Source organism: Eptatretus burgeri, chromosome 1 (genome assembly GCF_056783735.1).
Source record: "Eptatretus burgeri isolate ZD-2024b chromosome 1, Ebu_testis_v1, whole genome shotgun sequence".
Lineage (NCBI taxonomy): Eukaryota > Metazoa > Chordata > Myxini > Myxiniformes > Myxinidae > Eptatretus > Eptatretus burgeri.
The window spans coordinates 103,359,200-103,380,960 of NC_140961.1; the positions used below are offsets into that span (position 1 = coordinate 103,359,200).

Below are 21,761 nucleotides of genomic sequence, written 5' to 3' on the forward strand. Positions count from 1 at the left end.
GCTGATTGGCTCGATCGCGGTGTGACCGAAAGGTCCACCCGTGACTGGTTCCCGGCGTTAGTCCGAGAGGGTCACGACTGGATTGTCCGTCCGGTGGGCGACGTGCCGCGATTCGAGTTACGTGACCGTCGCACGCCGGCGGGCGCGAAATCCGCAACAATATATATATACACACATATAAGCACATCTGATGCGAGGCCGAGTCTTCAGACTTTGGAACGCTCACGCGGCTGTTCCGCAGAAACGAAACGCCCCTGTAGATGAAGAAAATAGGGTCACATTTGTACATGTGGTGTTTTAAAATTATGATGTATGTATATATATATATATATATATATATATATATATATATATATATATATATATATATATATATATATATATATATATATATATATATATATATATGCCAAATCATGTCTCTCACCCGTAGTGGGGCAGATAACAGCAATTTTTGAGCAGAATCGTGCAAATGATGATCCAAGCATCATATTTAGCACATTTGTTCTCCAGGGGATTCTAATCAAATCTGCCTGATTGACCATTTGAAAATCCAAATTTTGAAAAATTTGAAAAGAAAAAAAAAACTTCAAAAAAGTCAAGATCACGAATCAATGTTGGATGCTGGCTGAGATTGGTGAATGTTTCAGAAACATCATCAAAGACGTTCCAAGTCTGCCACGCAGTTTTCTTCCCTTTACCGCGGAAGGCAGACACGACGTCACATCCAGTGAACGGATGGAAGTATGGGATCCCTCCAGCTTTCTCAGGCCCTATTGCAGAAACTACCTCATGGACTGGAATCCATCGCGCCTTGGCTCCTTGGCCAAAGGCAATCCACATGTTCTCAAGACCTAGTTCCTGTAAGGATGGCAGTACAGATATTGCGATGACTAGTACGTCCGTGTCATTAGCCTTAATGATAATGAACGTGCTACCATCCGTCGTTACATCCCTGGCATCTACAAATATTCGAGTGTCAGCTTCTTCATGACAACATGGAGACACAGCATCCAGTGACTTCCTTGTGTTGCTAATGACACCTTCTTTTGTGACAATGACTGCACTTGCCGTCTGTGCTTCACACATCTTTTCCACAAGAAAGTGAAACAGCTCAGTCTTGTTGCTGTCATCTCAAAGAAAGCTTCTCCAGTTACTTGGGGTCTTACTGGTTCCTGTCGCTCTTCTTCTGATTCCTTGCCCCCTTTTCGACCTTGCCTCGGACTTCAGACTTGACTTCTTGTACACATCAAACACTACGTCCACCCTCTCGTACCTGGCACCATGGGATTCCACCTTTGGGATGATGTCTTCTTTCGCATAGTCATCAAATATCTTTGAAGTGTGTGGAGGGAGGGCATTGATAAGTGCTGAGCCATCAATGATGACTGCATCTCCCCTTGGTTCTCTGTCTGGGATGTTCTCTTGCGCTTCAAGAATTTCAGCCAGCTGTGACTTCAAATTTTTTTTTTATTTTTATTTTTTTTTCAAATGGCCAATCAGGCAGATTTGATCAGAAAGCCCTGCAGAACAGAAATGACAAATTTGATGCTTGTATCATAATTTGCACGATTTTTCTATCTGCTACACTACCGTAATTGGAGTGGAGGGAATATCCAGTCTGCCTATGAGGGTGGAGTTTCTTTATAAATAATCCATTTTTCTATTTTTGAAGTGATGTGCTCTAGTTTGTGTATAGAGGAGTGGAAACAGACCATCACTGAAATATGTGTAACGCTTTCACTTTCATTCGGCCTGGCTTATCTCTCATGTGGCTGCAGACGAGACATACCCACGCTGCTGTTATCTTGGATTCCAGTGATAATTGCAAAAATTCATGCTCTGTCACTCTTGCTGGCCTGGATGATGGAAAATTGTGTTTGCTGCTTATTTTCTGCCTCTGGTTACGATCTGACTGTTGCGTGGCAAAAAAAAGAAAAGTTTTTGGTCATTTAATTTGAATGCAGCCAATTTAAATCGAGCAAGCTGTGAATAATGCGTATGTGCTATGCGAATGGTGATCTGTATGTGTACTATTCATGTGTCCCTTTATCCTTTAAGTTGTCCTGTCTTGCCTGGGTTCGATTCCCAACCTAACTATAAACTGTCAGACTGGTTCTTCGCAGTTCGAGGGTTGCTTCTCAAAGCATGCCGTTCCTCTTCTACAAGTTTGAATGGAGACATTGAGCATTATTTGGTTGACATTAAATATTCCCATGATATCTTTCGCGACGAGTTAGCAAGGTATTGCCATTTCCCTGAGCAGGTTGCAAATTTGTTACCCAAAAATGGTGTTTGTAGGATGTGGTCTGAGTTTTTCCTCATTATCCTCAATACAAGGTTACATTGCTTGCTTTCTCAATGTTGTTGCTGTGTGGGTAGCATGTTCTCCATGATGAACAAGTTCATGCTCCTGAGTATGTACAAATCCTAGATATTATTTCTGTTAACGTCTGCGCGTAATTTGACGTTTCTCCTCCGAAACTGCCGGACGGATTGTCGCCACTTTCGGCATGCGGGTGCTCTGTGGTCTAATGAACAGCATGGGCTATGTGAGATCGTGCCAGACGGACAGGTTTGGGAATTTTTGGCGATTTTCTAATTTTTACATTAGTTTGCATGGCGACGTGTGACGTCACCGCTGAGAGGCGTAATGACGTCACGACATCATCGGTCATTCGCTGACGTCAATATGTCTGTCGTCGACAGACAGTCACCGCTGAGAGGCGTAATGCCACTCCAAGAAAACAGCGTCTGCAATATAATACCCTCTTCTGCACATGCTGATTAACTCAGAAGGTGCATGTGATACAAAAAATGTAACAAGAAACATTGTAAATAAAGAAACTCTATAAATCACATTGTGAACACTGGATATATTGATGTTCTTACGAACCCTCACTTTGGAAACTTGACGCAGAGTGCGGGTTTAGCGAGTTAACATTTAAATTTCCATATTCAGGAGCATCATAGCAATCATCATCAATTTCTTTTTAAAGTGGGTCAATAATAATTATTGACCCACTTTAATGGAAACTGATGATTGCTATGGATGCAGTGATTACCTTCACCACCAAAGGTGGATGGAGGTTATGTATTCATCCCCTGTTTATCTGTTTATTTTTCTGTGAGCACAATATCTCAAAATGTTATGGCCAGATTTAGATGAAACTTGGTGGGCAGGTTGGGTGTGTGACAAGGAAGAGATTCAGTTTTGGTGAAGATCTGGATCTTGATCCAGATCTGATGGTTTTTTTTAAAAAAAAATCATTCTTCACCATTGAGAGATAGGGCTAAACTCATATATGGCACGATATCTCAAAGTTGTGTGTGTGCGTGTGCGTGCGTGCGTGCGTTATACTTTTGTCTCTTAATTACACACTATTGGAATGTATCTTTTGACCCTTTCGACTGCTGAGACCCCTTCGAACTTTGAAGACCCAGAAAACCCAAAAGGTTCCCCGAGGATCCTAACGTCCCAAAAGTCCCAAAACGTTTCCGAGGCCATAAAAGACCCCCAAGACTCGACGATATGACAAGAGAATCTGAGAATTCGCACGTTTTAAACATGCGCCATGTTAAGGTTTATAAAGCAGCTTAATATGTCCTTCTACCACTGCATGGCATTCATTCTGATTACAAAATACATAACAAAAAACAGATATTGCAACAAATTATGTAATAATAAACACTAATAATATTTCCAACAATAATAAGAATAGTCGTTTCATATGGCAATAATAATAATGAACATATATAATCCCTGCATTTGCCCCAAGCACATTTGGGCGAGGTGAAAGATGTGCTGTGTCACGTGATTGGGTTTTCGTATATCATGCCTCGCCCGCTAGGGGTGGTAAGACTGTGCTTCTGGTCGCGCAATAAAGCGGAGTAGATGGTGGCCCGCGTGCTTCTTGCGTCCCACCGCACCTCGTACACACTAGTTGGCTGACGAGGATGGGGGCATACGGACTTATGCCCGTTTTCGACGGGGACGACTTCGAATTGTTTTCGGAGCAATTGGAATGCTATTTCCACGCGAACGATGTGGTCGACGAGAGCAAGCAGAAGTCGATCTTGCTCGCTTCGCTTTCGCCGGAGCATTATCGGCTGCTGGGTGATTTAGTGGCACCGAACAGGCCCCGGGATGATGGGCTGGCGTTTCGGGACATTGTGGAGAAAATGAAAGCACACATGGCGGTTGAGCAGACTCGCGGGGATGTTCGAGCCACCACCGGCCACGCGGGGTCGCGAGCACCCCGGGACGCGCGCACGACCTTCGATGCGGGTCGGACGTCGCCGCGCGGCCACGCGTGCGGCGGGGTGACCCCGCGGACATGCTTGGGATGTGGAGGTCGACACCTGCGCCGTGCGTGCCCGTATAAAGGCAACGTGTGTTTGAATTGTCACAAGGTGGGTCATTTGGCGCGTGTGTGCCGTGGGGCGTCGGCCACCGTTAAATTCGTGGACGGCGATGTGCGACGCGACTCGGGGCGGAACCAGCGGCCGTTGTTGAGCCTGTGTTCAGTTGGCCCGACGACGGCGCGCCCGATGACGGTGGAAGTCGAAGTGAACGAAACGCCGATCACGTTCCAGGTCGATACGGGAGCAGCGGTGTCGCTCATCGGCGAACAGACCGCGCGTAGACTCAACGGCTTGAAGCGTATCAGGTCAAACCTCGCGCTGTTCATGTACACCCGCGAGAAGATAACGCCAGTCGGGATGGCAGACGTGTCTGTGCGGTACCAAGGCCAGGTCGCCACGCTTCGGGTGTACGTCGTATGGGGGAGGGGGCCGTCTCTTCTCGGCCGGGATTGGATGACCCGCATCAGGCTAGACTGGTCCGCAGTTCACCTTGTGCAACCCGTGCCGAGCCAGTGGGAGGATCAGTTGGAGGAGATTCTTCAAAGACATCAAGGGTTGTTTAGAGACGACCTTGGAAAACTCAAGGGCATGGAGGCGAAACTCTTCTTGAAGGAGGGGGTGGTTCCTCGGTTTTGTAAACCGCGTCCGCTGCCGTATGCCCTGCGGGACAAGGTCAAGGGTGAACTGGATAGGCTAGAGGCCTGTGGAGTGATCGAACGGGTGTCATGCTCGGATTGGGCCACCCCGGTTGTCACGGTGCTGAAACGGAATGGGGACGTCCGATTGTGCGGGGACTTCAAATCCACAGTTAACCCGGGGCTCAGCGTGGAGCAATATCCATTGCCGTCAATCGATGAAATATATGCGCGATTGGCGGGGAGTCAATACTTCACGAAGCTAGACCTGCGTGATGCATATTTTCACCTGCCGATGGATCCCGGGAGTAGCGAGCTTTTAACAATCAACACGTGTCAAGGACTCTATCGATATACCCGACTCTGTTTTGGGATTGCTTCAGCCCCAGCTTTGTGGCAGAAAGCTATGGATCAGGTTTGCATTGGCCTGCCCGCTCAGACCTACCTGGACGATGTACTCATTGCGGGAAAAACGGCGGACGAGCATCTGGCGAACATTGCCCGAGCGCTGACGAAGCTAGAAGCGTGCGGCCTGCGCTTAAACAGGGACAAGTGCGCGTTCTTCAAGCAGCGCTTGGAATACCTCGGGCACATCATCACGCCGGAGGGGCTGTTGAAAGGTCCTCGGAAGGTGGAGGCGATTCAGCGCATGCCACCGCCTCGCGACAAGACGCAGCTGCGCTCGTTCATTGGCATGGCCCAGTATTACCAAAGGTTCGTGCGCGGGCTCAGCTCACAACTTGCGCCGTTGACGCGGTTGCTCAAGAAGGACGAGCGCTGGGTTTGGGGGCCTGCACACCAGGCGTCGTTCGACCGTGTCAAGCGGCTGCTCACAGAGGATACGGTCCTCGTGCACTACGAGCCTGCGCGCCCGCTCCTATTGGCATGCGACAGCTCTGCATATGGCATCGGGGCAGTGCTCTCCCACAGGATGGACGATGGTTCTGAGCGGCCTGTTTGTTTTGCATCCCGGACCCTGTCCACAGCAGAGCGCGGATATGCCCAGATTGAGCGGGAGGATCTCAGCCTCGTCTGGGGTGTGCGGAGGTTTCATCAATATCTGCTGGGGCGGCATTTCACTTTACAGACGGATCACAAACCGCTTCAATTCATCCTGAGACCCGAACGCGGGGTGCCGGTGGTAGCAGCCGCGCGAATACAGCGGTGGTGTCTGTTTCTGGGTGCTTACGATTATGATATTCAGTTCCGAAGCACCGAGAAGCATGCGAACTGCGACGGGCTCTCACGCTTGCCGTGTGCGGAGGGTCCAGCTGCGTCTGAGTTGGGCGACCGGGTCGATGTGTTCGCGCTGGACCAGGTCCAAAGTGGGCCGGTCACGGCCAGGCAGGTTGCGGTGGAGTCGGCTCGTGATCCGGTGCTTGCCCGTGTCGTCCAGGCGATTTCTATGGGGAATTGGAGCGATCTCCCTTCGACACCGGCATTTCAACCTTTCACGTCACGCGCAGCGGAGCTGTCATTGGTCCAACGGTGCATAATGTGGGGAATGAGGACCGTGATTCCACCGAGGTTCAGGCAGCGGTGTTTGGAAGAACTGCATGTCAGTCACCTGGGCATCGTGAAGACCAAGAGTCTTGCTCGTAGCCTGTTGTGGTGGCCGGGGTTGGACAAAGACATTGAGCAGTTGGTTAAGCGTTGCGCCACGTGCCAGACAGATGCTGATAACCCGCGTCGAGCTTCGGGTCTCTGGCCTGTGCCAGACCGAGCTTGGCAGAGGGTCCATGTAGATTTTGCAGGACCGGTTAATGGCAAGATGTTTTTGATTGTGATTGATGCATTCTCTAAATGGCCGGAGGTTGTAGTAATGCAGCATACTTCAGCAAACATTACAGTAGAGAAGCTGCGGACGATCTTTGCTAATAAAGGGTTGCCGGAGATCCTGGTCTCTGATAATGGTCCGCAGTTCATCGCGGGTGTATTTGATGAGTTTATGCGCCAGAATGGTATTCAACATCTACGGTCCGCACCGTATCATCCTGAGACGAATGGCCAAGCTGAGTCGTTTGTCAAGATGTTGAAGCGGGCTTTGCGCAGGGGGGGTGTTGCACCTGTGCAGGCGGTAGTCGATGTCTTTTTGCTCCATTACAGGAACGCAGTTCATCCTGTCATGGGTGATTCGCCTGCCATTCGTCTCTATGGACGGGCTTTGCGGTCCAGGCTGGATTTGCTGCGACCTGGAGGGTCGGGGAGTGGGGCAATGTCGCGTCCGACGCGGCTGCGCAGCTTCGAGGTGGGGCAGCGGGTGCTGGTACGCGATTATTTCCACGGTTCCAAATGGGTGCCGGCGGTGGTCTCTGTGGTGCTAGGGCCAGCGAATTGCATGGTGCGGACTGATGGTGGGGATGTGTGGAAGCGGCACGTGGACCAGATGCATGATCGCTGTTCAGCGTCACCCCCCCCACACCTCCCCGAGCCGAACGTTGCGGGGCCCCCACCGGTAGTCTCGCCGGCACCTGATGTTGTATCGCCGGGACTGGCTGGGCTGACGCCGAGGGGGTCTTCGCCTGATGCCGTCCTACCCGGGGACGTCGAGCAGGCTGGGCAGTCAGGGGTAGCTGGTGTTGCGGAAAGTGCGAGTCCGGCGAGGGTGTCACCTCGACCGAGCCGGGAGGCATCTGAGCCTGGACTGTCTGGTGGCGCTGCCCGTCCGAGGCGGGTCAGGGTGCGGCCGCGGTACTTGGAGGATTATGAGTGTTGATGGGTTTCCGATGGTCATGTTGTGATTATCCGTTCGTTATGTGACGGGTCATTTTACGGGGGGAGGAGTGTGCTGTCACGTGATTGGGTTTTCGTATATCATGCCTCGCCCGCTAGGGGTGGTAAGACTGTGCTTCTGGTCGCGCAATAAAGCGGAGTAGATGGTGGCCCGCGTGCTTCTTGCGTCCCACCGCACCTAGTACACACTAAAAGAAATTCACGCTCAAGTAGTACAGCAGGTGGGTGATCAACAAGGCTGTGAAGACCAATGAAAATTTGGTCCATTGAACCAATGGGCCCACTAGTGCCTTTAAATGGACCTCTCGTTCACGCAAAAGCAATACGTATGTACTATGTATCCTCATCTGGCTGACGTGGGTAGCGCTAGCATGAGTAATGCGGGTGGCGCGAGCATGAGTGAAATGGGTACGAGCGACCCCAGTCTATTCTAAGTGAGCACAGTGTGGTTTACCGCTTCAGGAAGCACGATGGTCTCTAACATTAAACTGTCAGGCGAGCGTGCCTCCATGGACCACGAGGCAGCCAAAACATTCCCTGCTCAACTTCAGCAGCTCATCGAGTAGCAGAGCTACCTGCCAGAGCAGGTGTTCAATGCTGACGGGACTGGCGTATTTTGGAAAAAGATGCCGACGTGAACTTTTATCTCGAAGCACGAGGGGACGGCATCGGCGTTCAAGGCCCTAAAGGACCGGCTATCTCTCTCTGTGTAAGCACTAAAAGGGGACTGCACAATGAAGCCCATGATGCTGTACCGTTCCCTGAACCTACGTGCTCTCAAGGGCAAGAACAAGCACATGTTGCCCATGTTTTGGAGGGCCATCAGGAAGTCGTGGGTAACAGCAATTTTCTTGGACTGGTTCCATAACTGTTTAGTTCCTCAAGTCGAGAGGTATCTGGTGGGAAAAAATCCTTGCGTTCAAGGTTCTCTTGCTCGTCGATAATGCTCCTGGCCAACCCAAGGACCTGAAAGTGGCTCAACCAAATGTAAAGGTGATCTTCCTGCCTCCCAACACCACATCTTTGATCCAGCCACTCGACCAAGGTGTCATCTCGACTTTCAAAACGTATAATACCCACCACACCTTTCGACACATTTTCGATGCCCAGAGCCCACTGTCGGGTAGTGTTGGAAAGAGTACACCATAGTCCACTGCATGGGTGCCATCAAAGAATCGCTGGATGAGGTGAGAGCCTCCACCATCAATGCTTACAAGCACGACCTGTGGCCACAGGAAGTGAGGAACTTTACAGAGTTTCCTGGCAACACAGAGGAAGGCCCGTTGGGAAGGCTTTTGACGACATGGAGCCTGAGGAGTTAGATGATCTTATCGCCTCACATGCCGAGGATCTTACCAAGGAGGAGTTGTATTCCATTACCAAGGTGTCCGAGGAGAAGGAGGAGGAGGTGGGCAGTGATGAGCAGGAAGAGGTGTCGAGGTCCAACCTCATGGTCAAGTTCCTGGGTGAGATGCTGCAGACATGTTCAATCACCGACAGGATGCAAGATGCCAATCCGGTCCTAGAGTGTTACCTCAAGTTAGAGGGGCTTGGGTGAAGTGATGCTTCAACACAAGGAGCTACATCGAAACCTGGAGCAATCTGCCAGGCAGCTGTTGATCATGCATTTTTTTTTTTTTTTTTACTCCCCGTTCCCTCCACTCCAGCAGCATCAGCACCATCTCCTGCCTGTCCTACCTCCCCCTGAGTGCCCGACTCATCAGCGACCTCATCTGCATAATCAGTGACATTAGCAGCATTTTTTAGGTCATCTATTCGAGCATGACCTAATAATATTGGTGTTGAGAGGAGAGGTGACGATCCGTCCGTCCGTCCACAATGAAGTTGAAGCGAGAGATCCGGTCATTAGTGATCCTGATAGAGGTCGATGAGACGTACATGTTGGTATGACTTTCAAGGTCACCGAAGGTCAAGGTCGAGGTCACGAGGCCTTTGAAGTTGTGAAAATGACGATTTTCAAATTCTATCTCCTTCGCCATTTCTCAAGCGATCTTGAATTTGATTGTGGCATATTAATCTATGGGACAATATCTAAATTTGGTCGGGCCGGATTTTCGATATTCGCTTTCGTTTTCACGTCATGTGACTTCAAAGTTTGCAAAAACTGCCTTCCTTCAGGAGGCTATATATTTTCTCGCAGAGATGACCGTCACTCCCGCACGGGGGTAATTTTCATAAATCGTGACCTGCCGGGAACTTAACCCCTTTTTCCATTGAAACAACATTAGCGGCATTTTCCAGGAATGTATTTCCCCACGAATGTCAGGGTCCAACAGTATTGCTTAAAGGAGAAGTGTTTGTGGGCCCACACGGACGTTTTTTTTTTTTTTCTATCTTTAAATATCCACTGCTGTCGCAAGCTTGAATTAACAGGAAATGGTCAGAACTCGACATCTCATTCACTGTTATTTCACATATCTCTTCATTACTAAAACTCTCATCTTGTATGTATATATGTATGTATATGTATATGTATGTATATATATATATATATATATATATATATATATATATATATATGTATGTATATGTATATGTATGTATATATATATATATATATACATATGTATGTTCCCTAAATACAGCCAAAACGGTACAGGATAGCACAAAAATTTTCGGGCCACCTTAATCAGCATTCGCCTGCGGTGTGCAGTATCAAGGTTCGTTCAAATCGGGCAACTAAAAAAATTATTAAAAAATCAATTCCTGATTCAGTCAAGTACTCTTTGGGAGTATTTGATCAATGCAAACAAACTCAGCGGTATAGTTCGCTGGAGCTATCTTTTTTTTTTCTTGAAATGATTTTTTTCATCACCCGCTGTCACAACCGGGGCCCCAACGGGTTCACGAGTCATCTAGTTTCCTTTATTTTTGTGCATCTGACTTGCATCCAGAAAACCTTTTCAATATCGCTCTTTTGTTTAAATGCTGAAAATTATGTTAAGACTGACTTACAGATTTCACCTTATCAACAGCAGGGTTAAAAGTGCCCCCAGTTGGGAGAAGTGAGTCCCTGAAGATGCGCACACAGCACCTGTGCGAAAGGCCTCGTTAGCATTCATATGCCATTTCAAAAGTCGTGCATTGTCTGGGAATCTGACGACTGTGTGGGAGGTTCAAAGCACTCTTGTTTTGCTCACAACTCTGTTACGTTCATATATATTTATTCCTCACGATCTTTCTCAACTTGGTACAGAAAATAAAATTCTTAATGCAATATTTTAAAAACTCTTTCTTTTGAATCTTTGTTGTTCTGAAATCTATTGACACCTTGCAATCATCTACTTCCTTCATTTGACCTCTTCTCTTACCTCCCAGGCAAAAACAGGCCATTCCTTTCCTGTATTAAGTTCTCCGCAGACTACTGTTGTAGGACCTGTTACCAACTGTAGTATATGAGAGTACTCGTCTCATATCCTATCGTTCTAACTGGAGCATTTTTTGCCTGGGGCTATCATTATATGGAAATTGGTTGCTTTTGAATTGGAACAATATCTTTCCCTGAAAAATGTATATTTGTTGTCATCCTTGTAAATAGCTTTCCTCATTTTCTCTTTTGAGATGCTCGATAGCTCAAGCAAACCTTCCAGAATGGAAGATCTCAAGATCAAAATATATTGGCCTTTTGTGTTTTTCTTCTTTTTGGGGGGGGGGAGGGGGGCATTTCTCAGGGCACAGTGTTTTAAGGCTGCCCTACATGGTTGCATTTTCAGCAAGCAACAGATGAAGATGGTTCATTTCTTTCATTCGTGTATCAAAGTGCAAATAATTGTTCAAAAAAGAACATTTATTCCTGTTTTTATTCTGCATTGTACAGCATGAGGATTCATCAACAGAGAAGATGACAACACTTTGTGATGCAACTGCAGAAAGCATGTCTGCTGATGAGCAGTTTCACCTTGCCAAGAAGATAAAGAAAGAAAAAAAGAAAGAGCTGAGGAGACAGGCCCTGGAGGCAGGGCAACCTCGACCGAGCAAAAAAAAAAAGATCGCAGAATCCTTCAGAAAAGATCGAGCGTTGGACTACCTCAAAAGGTATGAAAAAAACGAGGTTTATTGCCTTTGGTGAGGCCCCAAGGGATCTCCTTACACCCTCTCTTTATCATGCATGCTTGGTTCTCTGTAGTTGAAGTTCTTTGAAGTTTCTGTTGATGAATACCCATTTTCAATGGATTTTTCTGTTTTTGGCATCCAACATGATTTGAAATGCTCGTAACAGATTGACCTCAGTATAGAAATGTCCCCCAACCCACCTCCCACCCCGCCCCCCCCCATGGACAGGATGCCCCTTCCCCCCCCCCCCCACATACCCTTGAAAAATATTGCCATGTCAATCCAGAAGGATCAAAAGAAATACCCACCCCAGGGTAGAGGGTGAGTCCTCCCCCCCTACCCCCCACCCCTCCCATCTGGGATACTCAACCAGTCATAAGTTTTAGAACACCCCAATTTTTTCCTGTTTTTACTGAAATTTAAGCAGTTTAATGTTTCAATGGACTCTGAAAATAAAGCACAGAACAAATAAACAATTTCAGATAAAAAAGAAATCATTGAATCGTTTTCTTGAACAAAACAATCTAAATTTTTGACTCATCAAAGTAGCCACCTTTTGCAGATACAACAGCCGAACATACTTGTGGCATTCTTTCCACAATGGAAACCAAATATTGTTCGGAAAGTTCTTCCCAACACTGTTGCAGAAGTTCTCACAAATGTGTTGCACTTGTAGGTTGCTTTGCTTTTTCACCCTTCTGTCCAGTTCATCCCAAACCAGATCGATGGGGTTTAAGTCTCGAGACTGTGCTGGTCGTCCCATGATTTGAAGCCTACCTTCTTGTTCTTTTCTTCTAAGGTGGTTCTGACATAGCCCGGAGGTATGTTTTAGGTCATTATCTTGCTATAGGATGAACCACTGACCAACTCGGCATAGACCAGAAGGTATTGCACGGCGCTGCAAAATGCTGTGTTAGCCATTTGGTTCAGGGTGCCAGTCACTCTCTGCAAGTCGCCGACTCTGGATCCAGCAAAAGAGTCCCAGATCATTACGCTTCCTCCTCCATGTTTGACAGTTGGTGTTACACTGAGGTACCATCCTTTCACCTCCTCCACAGCGTACAAAAACCATGCGTGATGAACCGAAGATTTCAAATTTTGATTCATCGGTCCAGAAGACATTCTTCCAGTTTTCAGTGGTACACTGGTGGTGCTTCATGGCCCAGGCAAGCCTCTTTTTCTTATTATGCCATATTAGTAATGGCTTTCGTACTGCCACTCGACCTGTCAAACCTGCAGCTCAAGCTGTCAGAGAGATCAAGCTGCGGTGGGTGCATCATTTGGGAATGTCAAGATCTCTGACCTTGATTTCGCAGATGATGCAGTCATCTTTGCGGAGACTTTAGATATCCTTTTGGGGACCCTCAAGTTGCTGAATGAGGAGTCGTCTGAGCCGCTGGGATTACGGGTTTCCTGGGTCAAAACTCAGATCCAGGCTTTCAATGACATCTTGGATGCTGCTGTCCTGTCTGTGCCTCTTTGTGGTGAGGATGTTGAGGTCGTGGAAACATTCACTTACCTTGGCAGTGATATTCATGTCTGCTGGCTGTGAGTCAGAGGTCAATGTAGATGTCTGGGTCAGGCCTGGGGATTATTGGATTCTCTGAATAATGGGGTATGGCGCTGCCGGTACCTGTGCGGGAGGAGGAAAGTCCGAGTCTTCAGCTCCTTGGTGCTTCCAGTCTTGCTCTATGGATGCGAGATTTGGACTCTGACCAATGATTTGAGACGGAGACTTAATTCCTTTGGTACCAGGTCTCTTCGGAGACTTCTTCGCTGTCACTGGTCAGACTTTGTATCCAACGAGCAGTTGCTGAGAGAGACTCAAATGAGATTTGTTACCTGCATAGTCCGTGAGCATCAGCTGCGGCTGTATGGACACGTGGCTCGTTTTCCTGACACTGATCCTGCTCACCAGATTCTCTCAGCGAGGGAGTCTCGTGAGTGGAGGAGGCCAATGGGACGACCACGTGCCTCGTGGTTGCAGCAGGTTGATCGGCATCTCAAGGAGATGGGGATGGACCAGGCATCTGCCTGGAGGATGGCCAGACGGAGGCCCCTGGAGTACTGGCGGAAAGTTGACACAGCGACGTGCTGCTCCGGCACATGCTCCCTTACCTTACCTGACCTGACCTGACCTGACTCGACCTGTCAAACCTGCAGGTTGAAGTCTTCTCTTCAGAGTTGAAACTGAGACTTCCTTACGTCAACCAGTGTTAAGCTGTGCTTGAAGTTGCTGTCGTGTGAGCTGCCGATCACACAAGCTTTTGACTCTCAGAAACTTGTCTTCTGATTGTGTTGTGGCTTTGGGTCTGCCAGACCTCTTCCTGTCAGAGGTTCCTTCAGTTTCCAAGTGCCTTTTGATGGTGTTGGAAACTTTACTCGCTGATACCTTGGTTTCCTTTGCAATTTCTCTAAAGGAAAGACCTACACTTTTAAGGGTTATTTTAGTGTGTCTGTCTTTTGTTAATTGTCTTTTTTCTTGCCATTATGAAAGCAATATACTACTTCCTGCAGTGCAATATTGTCCAAATAATGCTTCAGAGGGTGTAACAACACAGTCTGTTCCAACACTGCTTTTATACAGACAGAGGGTTTGTAACTAATCAACAAAAGTTGGGACACCTGTAGGAATCGTTTGCCTCAACTTTCAAGGCTTAATTTACTTCCATTGCTACAGAACAGCTGCAGTTGCTAACCCATTACTTGTTCCCTGAAAAGGGGCTTTTTTAACAACTGAAATTTACATTATTTTTCAGTTTTTGGGAACCCAAAATTTTTTTTTAACCTCTGGCAGTTTACCGCTTAGTTTTGTACCAATACAGGTTAATCACTGGACTTGAACTGCTTAAATTTCTGTACAAACTGGAAAAATGTAGGTGTTGTAAAACTTTTGACCGGTAGAGTATATATCTTTACAATAATGCTCCCCCCCCTCGAATCTGCATAAATGTGACTCCCCCCCTTCTTCTCCCAACTTCCTCCCTATGATAGTTTTTTTTTTTTTTTTTTTTTTTGTTACCATGACATTTGTAGCCAGGTCTGAGACACTCCCTTTCGGTACACATATGCATGCACACACACCTCCTTTTTAAGGAGACGAGATGGATTTTTAGATTACTCTGGCATTCTTTTGCTGTTTAGTGGCTATGATGTTGAGGAACATGTTGTCTCCACTATTATTGTCTGGCTATATGTAGCCTCAGTTAGAAAGGACTTATTTCAAGGAGAAAACTGTTTTTTTTGTAACGTTTAATGACTTTTTACAACGTCGAAGAACTTGGCACACGTGACTTTGTAATCGGTATCATTTCACAAATTCACCAAGAGTAAATTATCGAATTGTGTCATCACGAAAGTCGAAATATCCGTCATAAGCAGTTTTTTGAGAAGATTTTTTGCAGGCATTTCTGAAACGCATGCAAGTACCAACATTGTTGTTCTTTACTTACGGAGCCAAGCTGGGTGGTCAAACGCGATGCCCATATGCCTTTTATTTTGAGTATGTGCCGTTTGTTTTGTTGAACCTTGGGGTTTGCTTTCATCTCCCAAAGAAAAAAACACAAAAGCAATATTTTTTGCTGATACCTATGGAGCCTATTTGTTTGAGAATGAATGTTTTTTTTTTTGTTTTTTTTACATTTCCTTCTGCCCCTTTGACCATAAAGCCCATGACACACAAGAAGGAGCATTTTGTATAAAGCAAGAACTTTGGCACACATAGGAGCATTTGCCAAGTCTTCCCCATCCCTTATTCTGCCCCTGGAAATGTTTTTTTTTTTTTTCCGTTGATGAACAAGAGCTGTTGCTTTGAGTCCTCGCAAAGAACATCGGCTATGTTTGAACATCACCACCATCCTTTGAGAGGACGGCAATTTGTGTGGCTTGCTCATCTGGCTGAAGACTTTGAGGGAAAGCTGTAATCTGCCGGCGTGAACCCGTGCCAAGGAACGCGCTGAAAGACGGCTTTTTAAGAATTGCGAGAGTGCTCAGTCACATGGAAGTTGAGCACCTTGAACCTCAGGCATCGTGACTCAGAGATTTCCACACTATTTGTTTGAACTGGCGTCACGATAGCTCGTGTAACAATTAGCAGTCAATCCCCTTCGTTCATTGACCGCTTTCTTTCTTTTTTCTTTTTTTGACTGCCGCACCTGGAATGCTGCACACTCCCATCTTTGGTGTGCAGTGTTCTGCAGTTTCTCTGCCCGCTGTATGCTGATGCACTTTGTCTTTGTAAGAACATGGAACCGGTCAGGCACGCAAACGAAATGAAGAACACATGTTTTACGAAGTCAAAGTCCAGGGGCAAGCGCAGCTCTGCACATTGATGTAATTGAAAAAAAAGTTTTAGTCCCTTATTTAACACCGTGTAACATATATATGGCATCCTTAAAAAGTGTCTTGTTTTTACACATAGACTGTCACCACCCAAAAATATTTTTCCTCACTACAAATGGTTATTTGATTATTTTATTTTATATTTTGAAGCTGTTGATACGTTTTGGTTCAGCTGTCAATTTGGTAAAATAGTAAGTTAACACCTTCACAATAAAGACATTTACACATGTGGAGATGGAAATGATTTGCCCGCAAACGAAGTTTGGTTTGTACCTTTTGTCTTTTGTTCCTCTGATCTGGCTCGAAGGTGCAACCAAACTATTGTGTATGCCACGTGTGTTTTCTCCCTTGATGCATGTATTTTTTTTGAACGTTTGTGAAGTGTGCACATGCAACCAGTTTGGTTCCGCTGTTCTTGCCATGCTGAGGTTGAGGTCAAGACATGTGGCTGTGCAAAGAGGCATGGTAAAGCTTTCAAAGTCCCAATAAGGATGGGGTAGAAATGATTCGTGTGCAGTGCTTAACTGATTGCATGCAGGACAGATTTTCTTCGGGTTGGGTGGTGGGGGGGGGTGGCTGAAGAAAGATTCTGGTGTTCATTTGGGTAATGTAGGCAGGAACCCTTTGGTCTCGAGACTGTATTGAGGTAATGTTTTTGTAAGGCTGTTCATCAGTTTACTTTGCAGTGAAGGAGTTAATGGCATAATTCATTCATCAAATGTGCTTTCCCATTGCATGTTCTTCGTTCTGCAGATGTTTGAAAGCTGTGTTGCATTTGGTTGCATGTTGTATATCTACCCTCCCCCCCCCCTCTCCCCCAAAAAAGTAAAGTGTTAATGTGACCTTTCATTTTATGTTATGGAAGATTTTGCCAAAAAAATGAAACGTTTTGATTATCAGTGGAAATTTACCATGCAATTATAGATACTGTCAGAGTACCCGCCCTTTGGACGAATTATCATGTTCCAAGCATGCAACGTGTTCTGACACATAGTTTTATTTGGGTGGTGTATTGGCAACTGACACTGCCTCAGTCACTCCCAAAAATAAAAATAAATAATCCTGGTGGCGTGCATGAAGCAAAAACATATCTACTTCTGAAATTCAATACACTTCACTGCACTGCAAACGGTGGAGACTTGTTCTACAAGGGAAAACCTGGAGGTGGTGCTACATGATGCACATTTACATCGATAATTTGGGTCCCCATCCCCCACCATAAAACCACTGGCAAAGATAAAAACACCCCAACACACTGATTGGGGTCATAATGATCCTCTGTAGCAAGTCTGGATGTTATCGGCCCAGAACTGTAGGACTCGCGCGACAAACAAACAAATACCAGTCCGTGAATTATATTATGCATACATAATATAATTATAATAAGTATTATGCATACAGTACTATTAATTGGGGGGGGAAACAAATAAATAAATCCACGAACAAAATTGTTTATTTCTGAATAATTTTATGGCTTGCAATTTTCATGGATTAAAGTTGTGGAGTACTGGCGCGTGTATGACCCAGGACGTACGGTGACCACATGTAACATGCATAACCCATTGGGCATTGCTTTAACAAAGCTGCATGTGCCTCTGGGCAAGGTCGTTTCGTCACCTCGTCTTTGCTCTCTTTAGATGGTGCTCTCACACCTTTTCAATTGCAGGTTTAATTATGCCTCCCCCGATGGTCATTGTTTTCGGTTGTCTGTCTGTCTGATGGGTTTTCGTTACCATGTTCGTAAGAACGGCTGAAGGGATCCAAGTCATACTTGGTACAAGTATGTATTATGATGCAAAGATGAACTACTTAGATTATGGGGTCAAGAGGTCAAAGGTCAGTGGTCCCATTCGGTAAAAATTCTGTAATGGAACTAACTTATGAATCAGTAATGGGATTTTGACCAAACTTGGTGTACAGTATGATGCATAGATGAACTGATTAGATTTTGTCATGAAGAGGTCAAAGGTCAGAGCCTGTAATCGGTTTTCCTTACCGTGATAACTTAAGAACGGCTGTAGGGAACCAAGTCAAACTTGGTACAAGTGCTATAATGATTTATCAATAAATGGATTAAGATTATTGGGTTAAGAGGTTAAATGCCAGAGGTCCAATGAGGTAAAAATTCTGTTATTGCACTAACTTGTGAACCAGTGATGGGATTTTGACCAATGCAATGAGGAGCTCATTCAACTTGGGTGTCAAAGGGCAAAGGTCAGAAGTCGTATCAAGTAAAAATGTGATACTTGAGAACAACTGAAGGGATTTAAATCAAACTTGGTACAAGTACAGGCATCCCTCATTATACGCCTGGGTTATATTCCAGTAAACCGAGTTGTTTCGTGGTTTGCTGTATTGGAAACTATTGCCTTGAAGGGAAATGAGGGATGCATCCAGGGGTTGGTGGGAGGTGGGGTTATTGTTAACATGATGTTTTTGGGGTTTTTTTCCACATGTATTGTAAAAAATAAAAATTCTAAAGTAAATTAATCACACAAAAATAATGGACTTGTATAGTATTTTAAATGATTTAACTACAAATACTGTGCAGTACAGCCTGCACATATAAAAAATTGTACATGGCTATAGCAAAGTGCTCAGGGATTCTCAGAGAGGGGAACAGTGTTGGCCAACTCCTCGCTTTCCTTTCCACTAACTTTACCACCCTCCTCAATACTCTCAATAGCTTGGACAACTGCACAGCTGGGAGGAGTGGCGGTGGAGGCATGGCTTATGGATGGACATGTAAATGTGTGTGTGTATATATATATATATATATATATATATATATATATATATATATATATATATATATATATATATATATATATATATATATATATATATATATATATATATATATATATATATACACAAACATATATTTATATTGTTGCGGTTCTTGGACCGCATGCATCCAACAGATGGTGGTCCCAAGACAGTTATTCCATTATTATACATGTGGATAGTCCCTTTCCTTTTGTCTCGAGGGACAACAAGGGAGTGCGTTGCGATGATGTCACAGCTCGGTTTGCTTACATCATTTTTCTTAATTTCGTTTCGACTGTACTCTTCTGATTATTCCTGAGGTAAATATAAGCCACGTGCGCCTTCGCTGTGAGGTGGGTCCTCATGGAGGCCAGTGCGTGCGGTGCCACTGCGAGAAAACGATGACGCGCAAGCATTGGCAGCGCAGAGCCCTCGTTCCCGGGCGAGCCCGAAACCCAATGTGTGCAGCGAGTCATATGGTGTGCTTAGCAGTGCGGGATTATCGACTCGAGCTTCCGATGATCTGGGGAAGATTGCCGGTTGCATTATAAAAAGGCATACAAATGAATACCTCTTAAGAGGCTGCACGAATGGTGTTTTTCACAACACAGGAAACACAACTAGCACGACACGCGTACGGAGGCCGAGAAAGGCGACTCCGCGCCATGTTGGACGGGATACAAGTGTGCGAGGTCGAAGGTGGTGCGTTCCTTTTCAACTTCAATATCCGACACATATTGGTGTTTGCCCCACGCACACGCCATTGGAGCCATGCGAACGCGGGTGCTGGCCACGTGCGTAATGGCCAAACCCTGCGCACGATATAGAATGTGCTGGAAGGCAGACACGTACGCCGCTCGCGAAACATGCATGGATTTATCCATAACGATGTACCTTCGGCCCTCACTGGCAGCAGCGGATTTCCACGGATGGTGAATGTCTTCTCGTCTCTACGGCCAGCGAAGCTATGATCGAGCCAGGGAATGTGCAGTGCGTGCCATGTTGGCGCGCGGAGCGGCGCATTGATCGGCGCTGGTTGGGCGCCCGAGCAGGCATGCGGGAACCTCGGCCGGTCACCAGGGCAGGGCCCGGGTTTTTTTGCAGGATGATTCGCGTGCCAATTTCGGTGTGGGCGATTGATGTCATGTCTTGGGGTTGGAGCGGAATATTGCCGCTGTCTGAGATGGCCTTGCCGGAAACGAAGTGAGGCGGTTTCCGGCCAAAGTTAGTTGGCCACGTGAGAGGTTTGGGCTAATCGGAGCACCCGATTCAGGTGATGACATTTCACTTCGGGGTGCCCCCCCCTCCCACCGCGTTTCAAGTCCGACAAAGGTCAGAGCGGTCCTTCCGCCTTTCTCTTTCTGTTTCGCTCGCTTGATCTGGCCTCGCCCTCGTCCCTCGGCACGACCCGACTCCTGCTGTCTGGACTTCGCCTCCTCATCTCCGCCCACACGATGTCAACGCCACCCGCCTACGACTCCTACCGCCTCCCGCTACCTGGTCCTGCCTACCACTCCCTCCTACCACTCCCTGCACGCACTCTGGACTCCACCCCTTCTCCACTCAAGCCCCTCCCACATGAACACGGTCTACACACGCTCTGCTGAAGCCAGAGATGAAGCGGCAGCTGTTGAGTGTCCTGGCGCCTGTCTGCAGAAGATCATTATTGTTGTTATTATTGTTTCTAGTGCGGGCCCGTACGTGTGTGCCCGTACGTTCGTGGCCGTACGTGCAAAAAAAGAAAAAAAAAAAGAAAGAAGAATTGTGACGTCAATTGTGACGTCATAGCACCGTGTCCTGTCATTGGTTTGGTAGATAAATGGCCATAACTTGGGAACCACTTGTCCGATTAATATCAAACCTTGAAAAGGCACATCCACAGGGCCTCAGCAATATACCTGGCAAGTTTCAATTGGATCGGACCAGTGGTTGTCAAGAAACAGCGGTCGCAGACAGACAGACAGACAGACAGACAGACACACACACAGAGATTGCTGGAATTATAGATCGACGAGTGCATGCCCGTAGGTGCAAACAAAACAAAACAAAAAACTTTCAAACCGCATGCCAGAAACAACGACACAGGCTGTTCTTTCGCTCTGACGTGGCCGTACATGCAAAAAAAAAAAAAACTTTCAAACCGCGTGCCAGAAACAACAACCACACAGGCCTTTCCTTCGCTCTCGGAAACGACTACTGGATTGGGGCATTGTGTTTAAGAAAGTACAGAAATCGAGAAAGAATGAATACAGTAAGTCCATAAATCAAGAAAAAAAATCGAGAAAGAATACAGTAATCGTCACTGACTGGATCGGGGTACTGGGTTGAAGAAAATCGAGAAAGTACAGAAATCGAGAAAGAAAGAATCGAGAAAGAATACAGTAATCGTCACTATCCGGAAGTGAAGTCCTCACTGTCCGGAAGTTCACATATGGCAGTTACGATTATTCGCAATTTAGTTTTAATGGCCAATTATTCAATTAGCGCCAACGTATTTTGCCTTTTATCGCAAGGAAAAACACAAAGAGAAGAGGAAGGAGGAGAAAAAAAACGTGAAAAAAATAATTTACTTCCTGCTTCGGAGCATACCAGCACTCTGATGTTACCCAAATTTATGCACCGTCTAATATGAACACGATCATAACTTGGGGCATTGTGTTTATCTATAAATGCGCATAACTAATCGAGAAATTATTAGAATACACGAAAAAAAAATCGTGCAAAAAAATCATTTACTTCCTGCTTCAGAGCATACCAGCACTCTGATGTTTCCGAAATTTATGCACCGTCTAATATGAAAACGATCATAACTCGGGGCATTGTGTTTATAAATGCGCATAAATC

General features: G+C 46.2%; 1 protein-coding gene across 2 annotated transcripts in view; it reads left to right on the top strand.

Moving 5' to 3' along the window:
* CHLSN (cholesin) overlaps positions 1–21,761 on the top strand; it is a 180,792-nt gene that overhangs the window by 84,457 nt on the left and 74,574 nt on the right. For both annotated transcript variants that reach the window (XM_085893440.1, XM_085893450.1), the window contains exon 2: positions 11,572–11,789. In XM_085893440.1, coding sequence (XP_085749566.1) covers positions 11,572–11,789 — 218 coding nt within the window. The remainder of the gene's footprint in view (positions 1–11,571; positions 11,790–21,761) is intronic.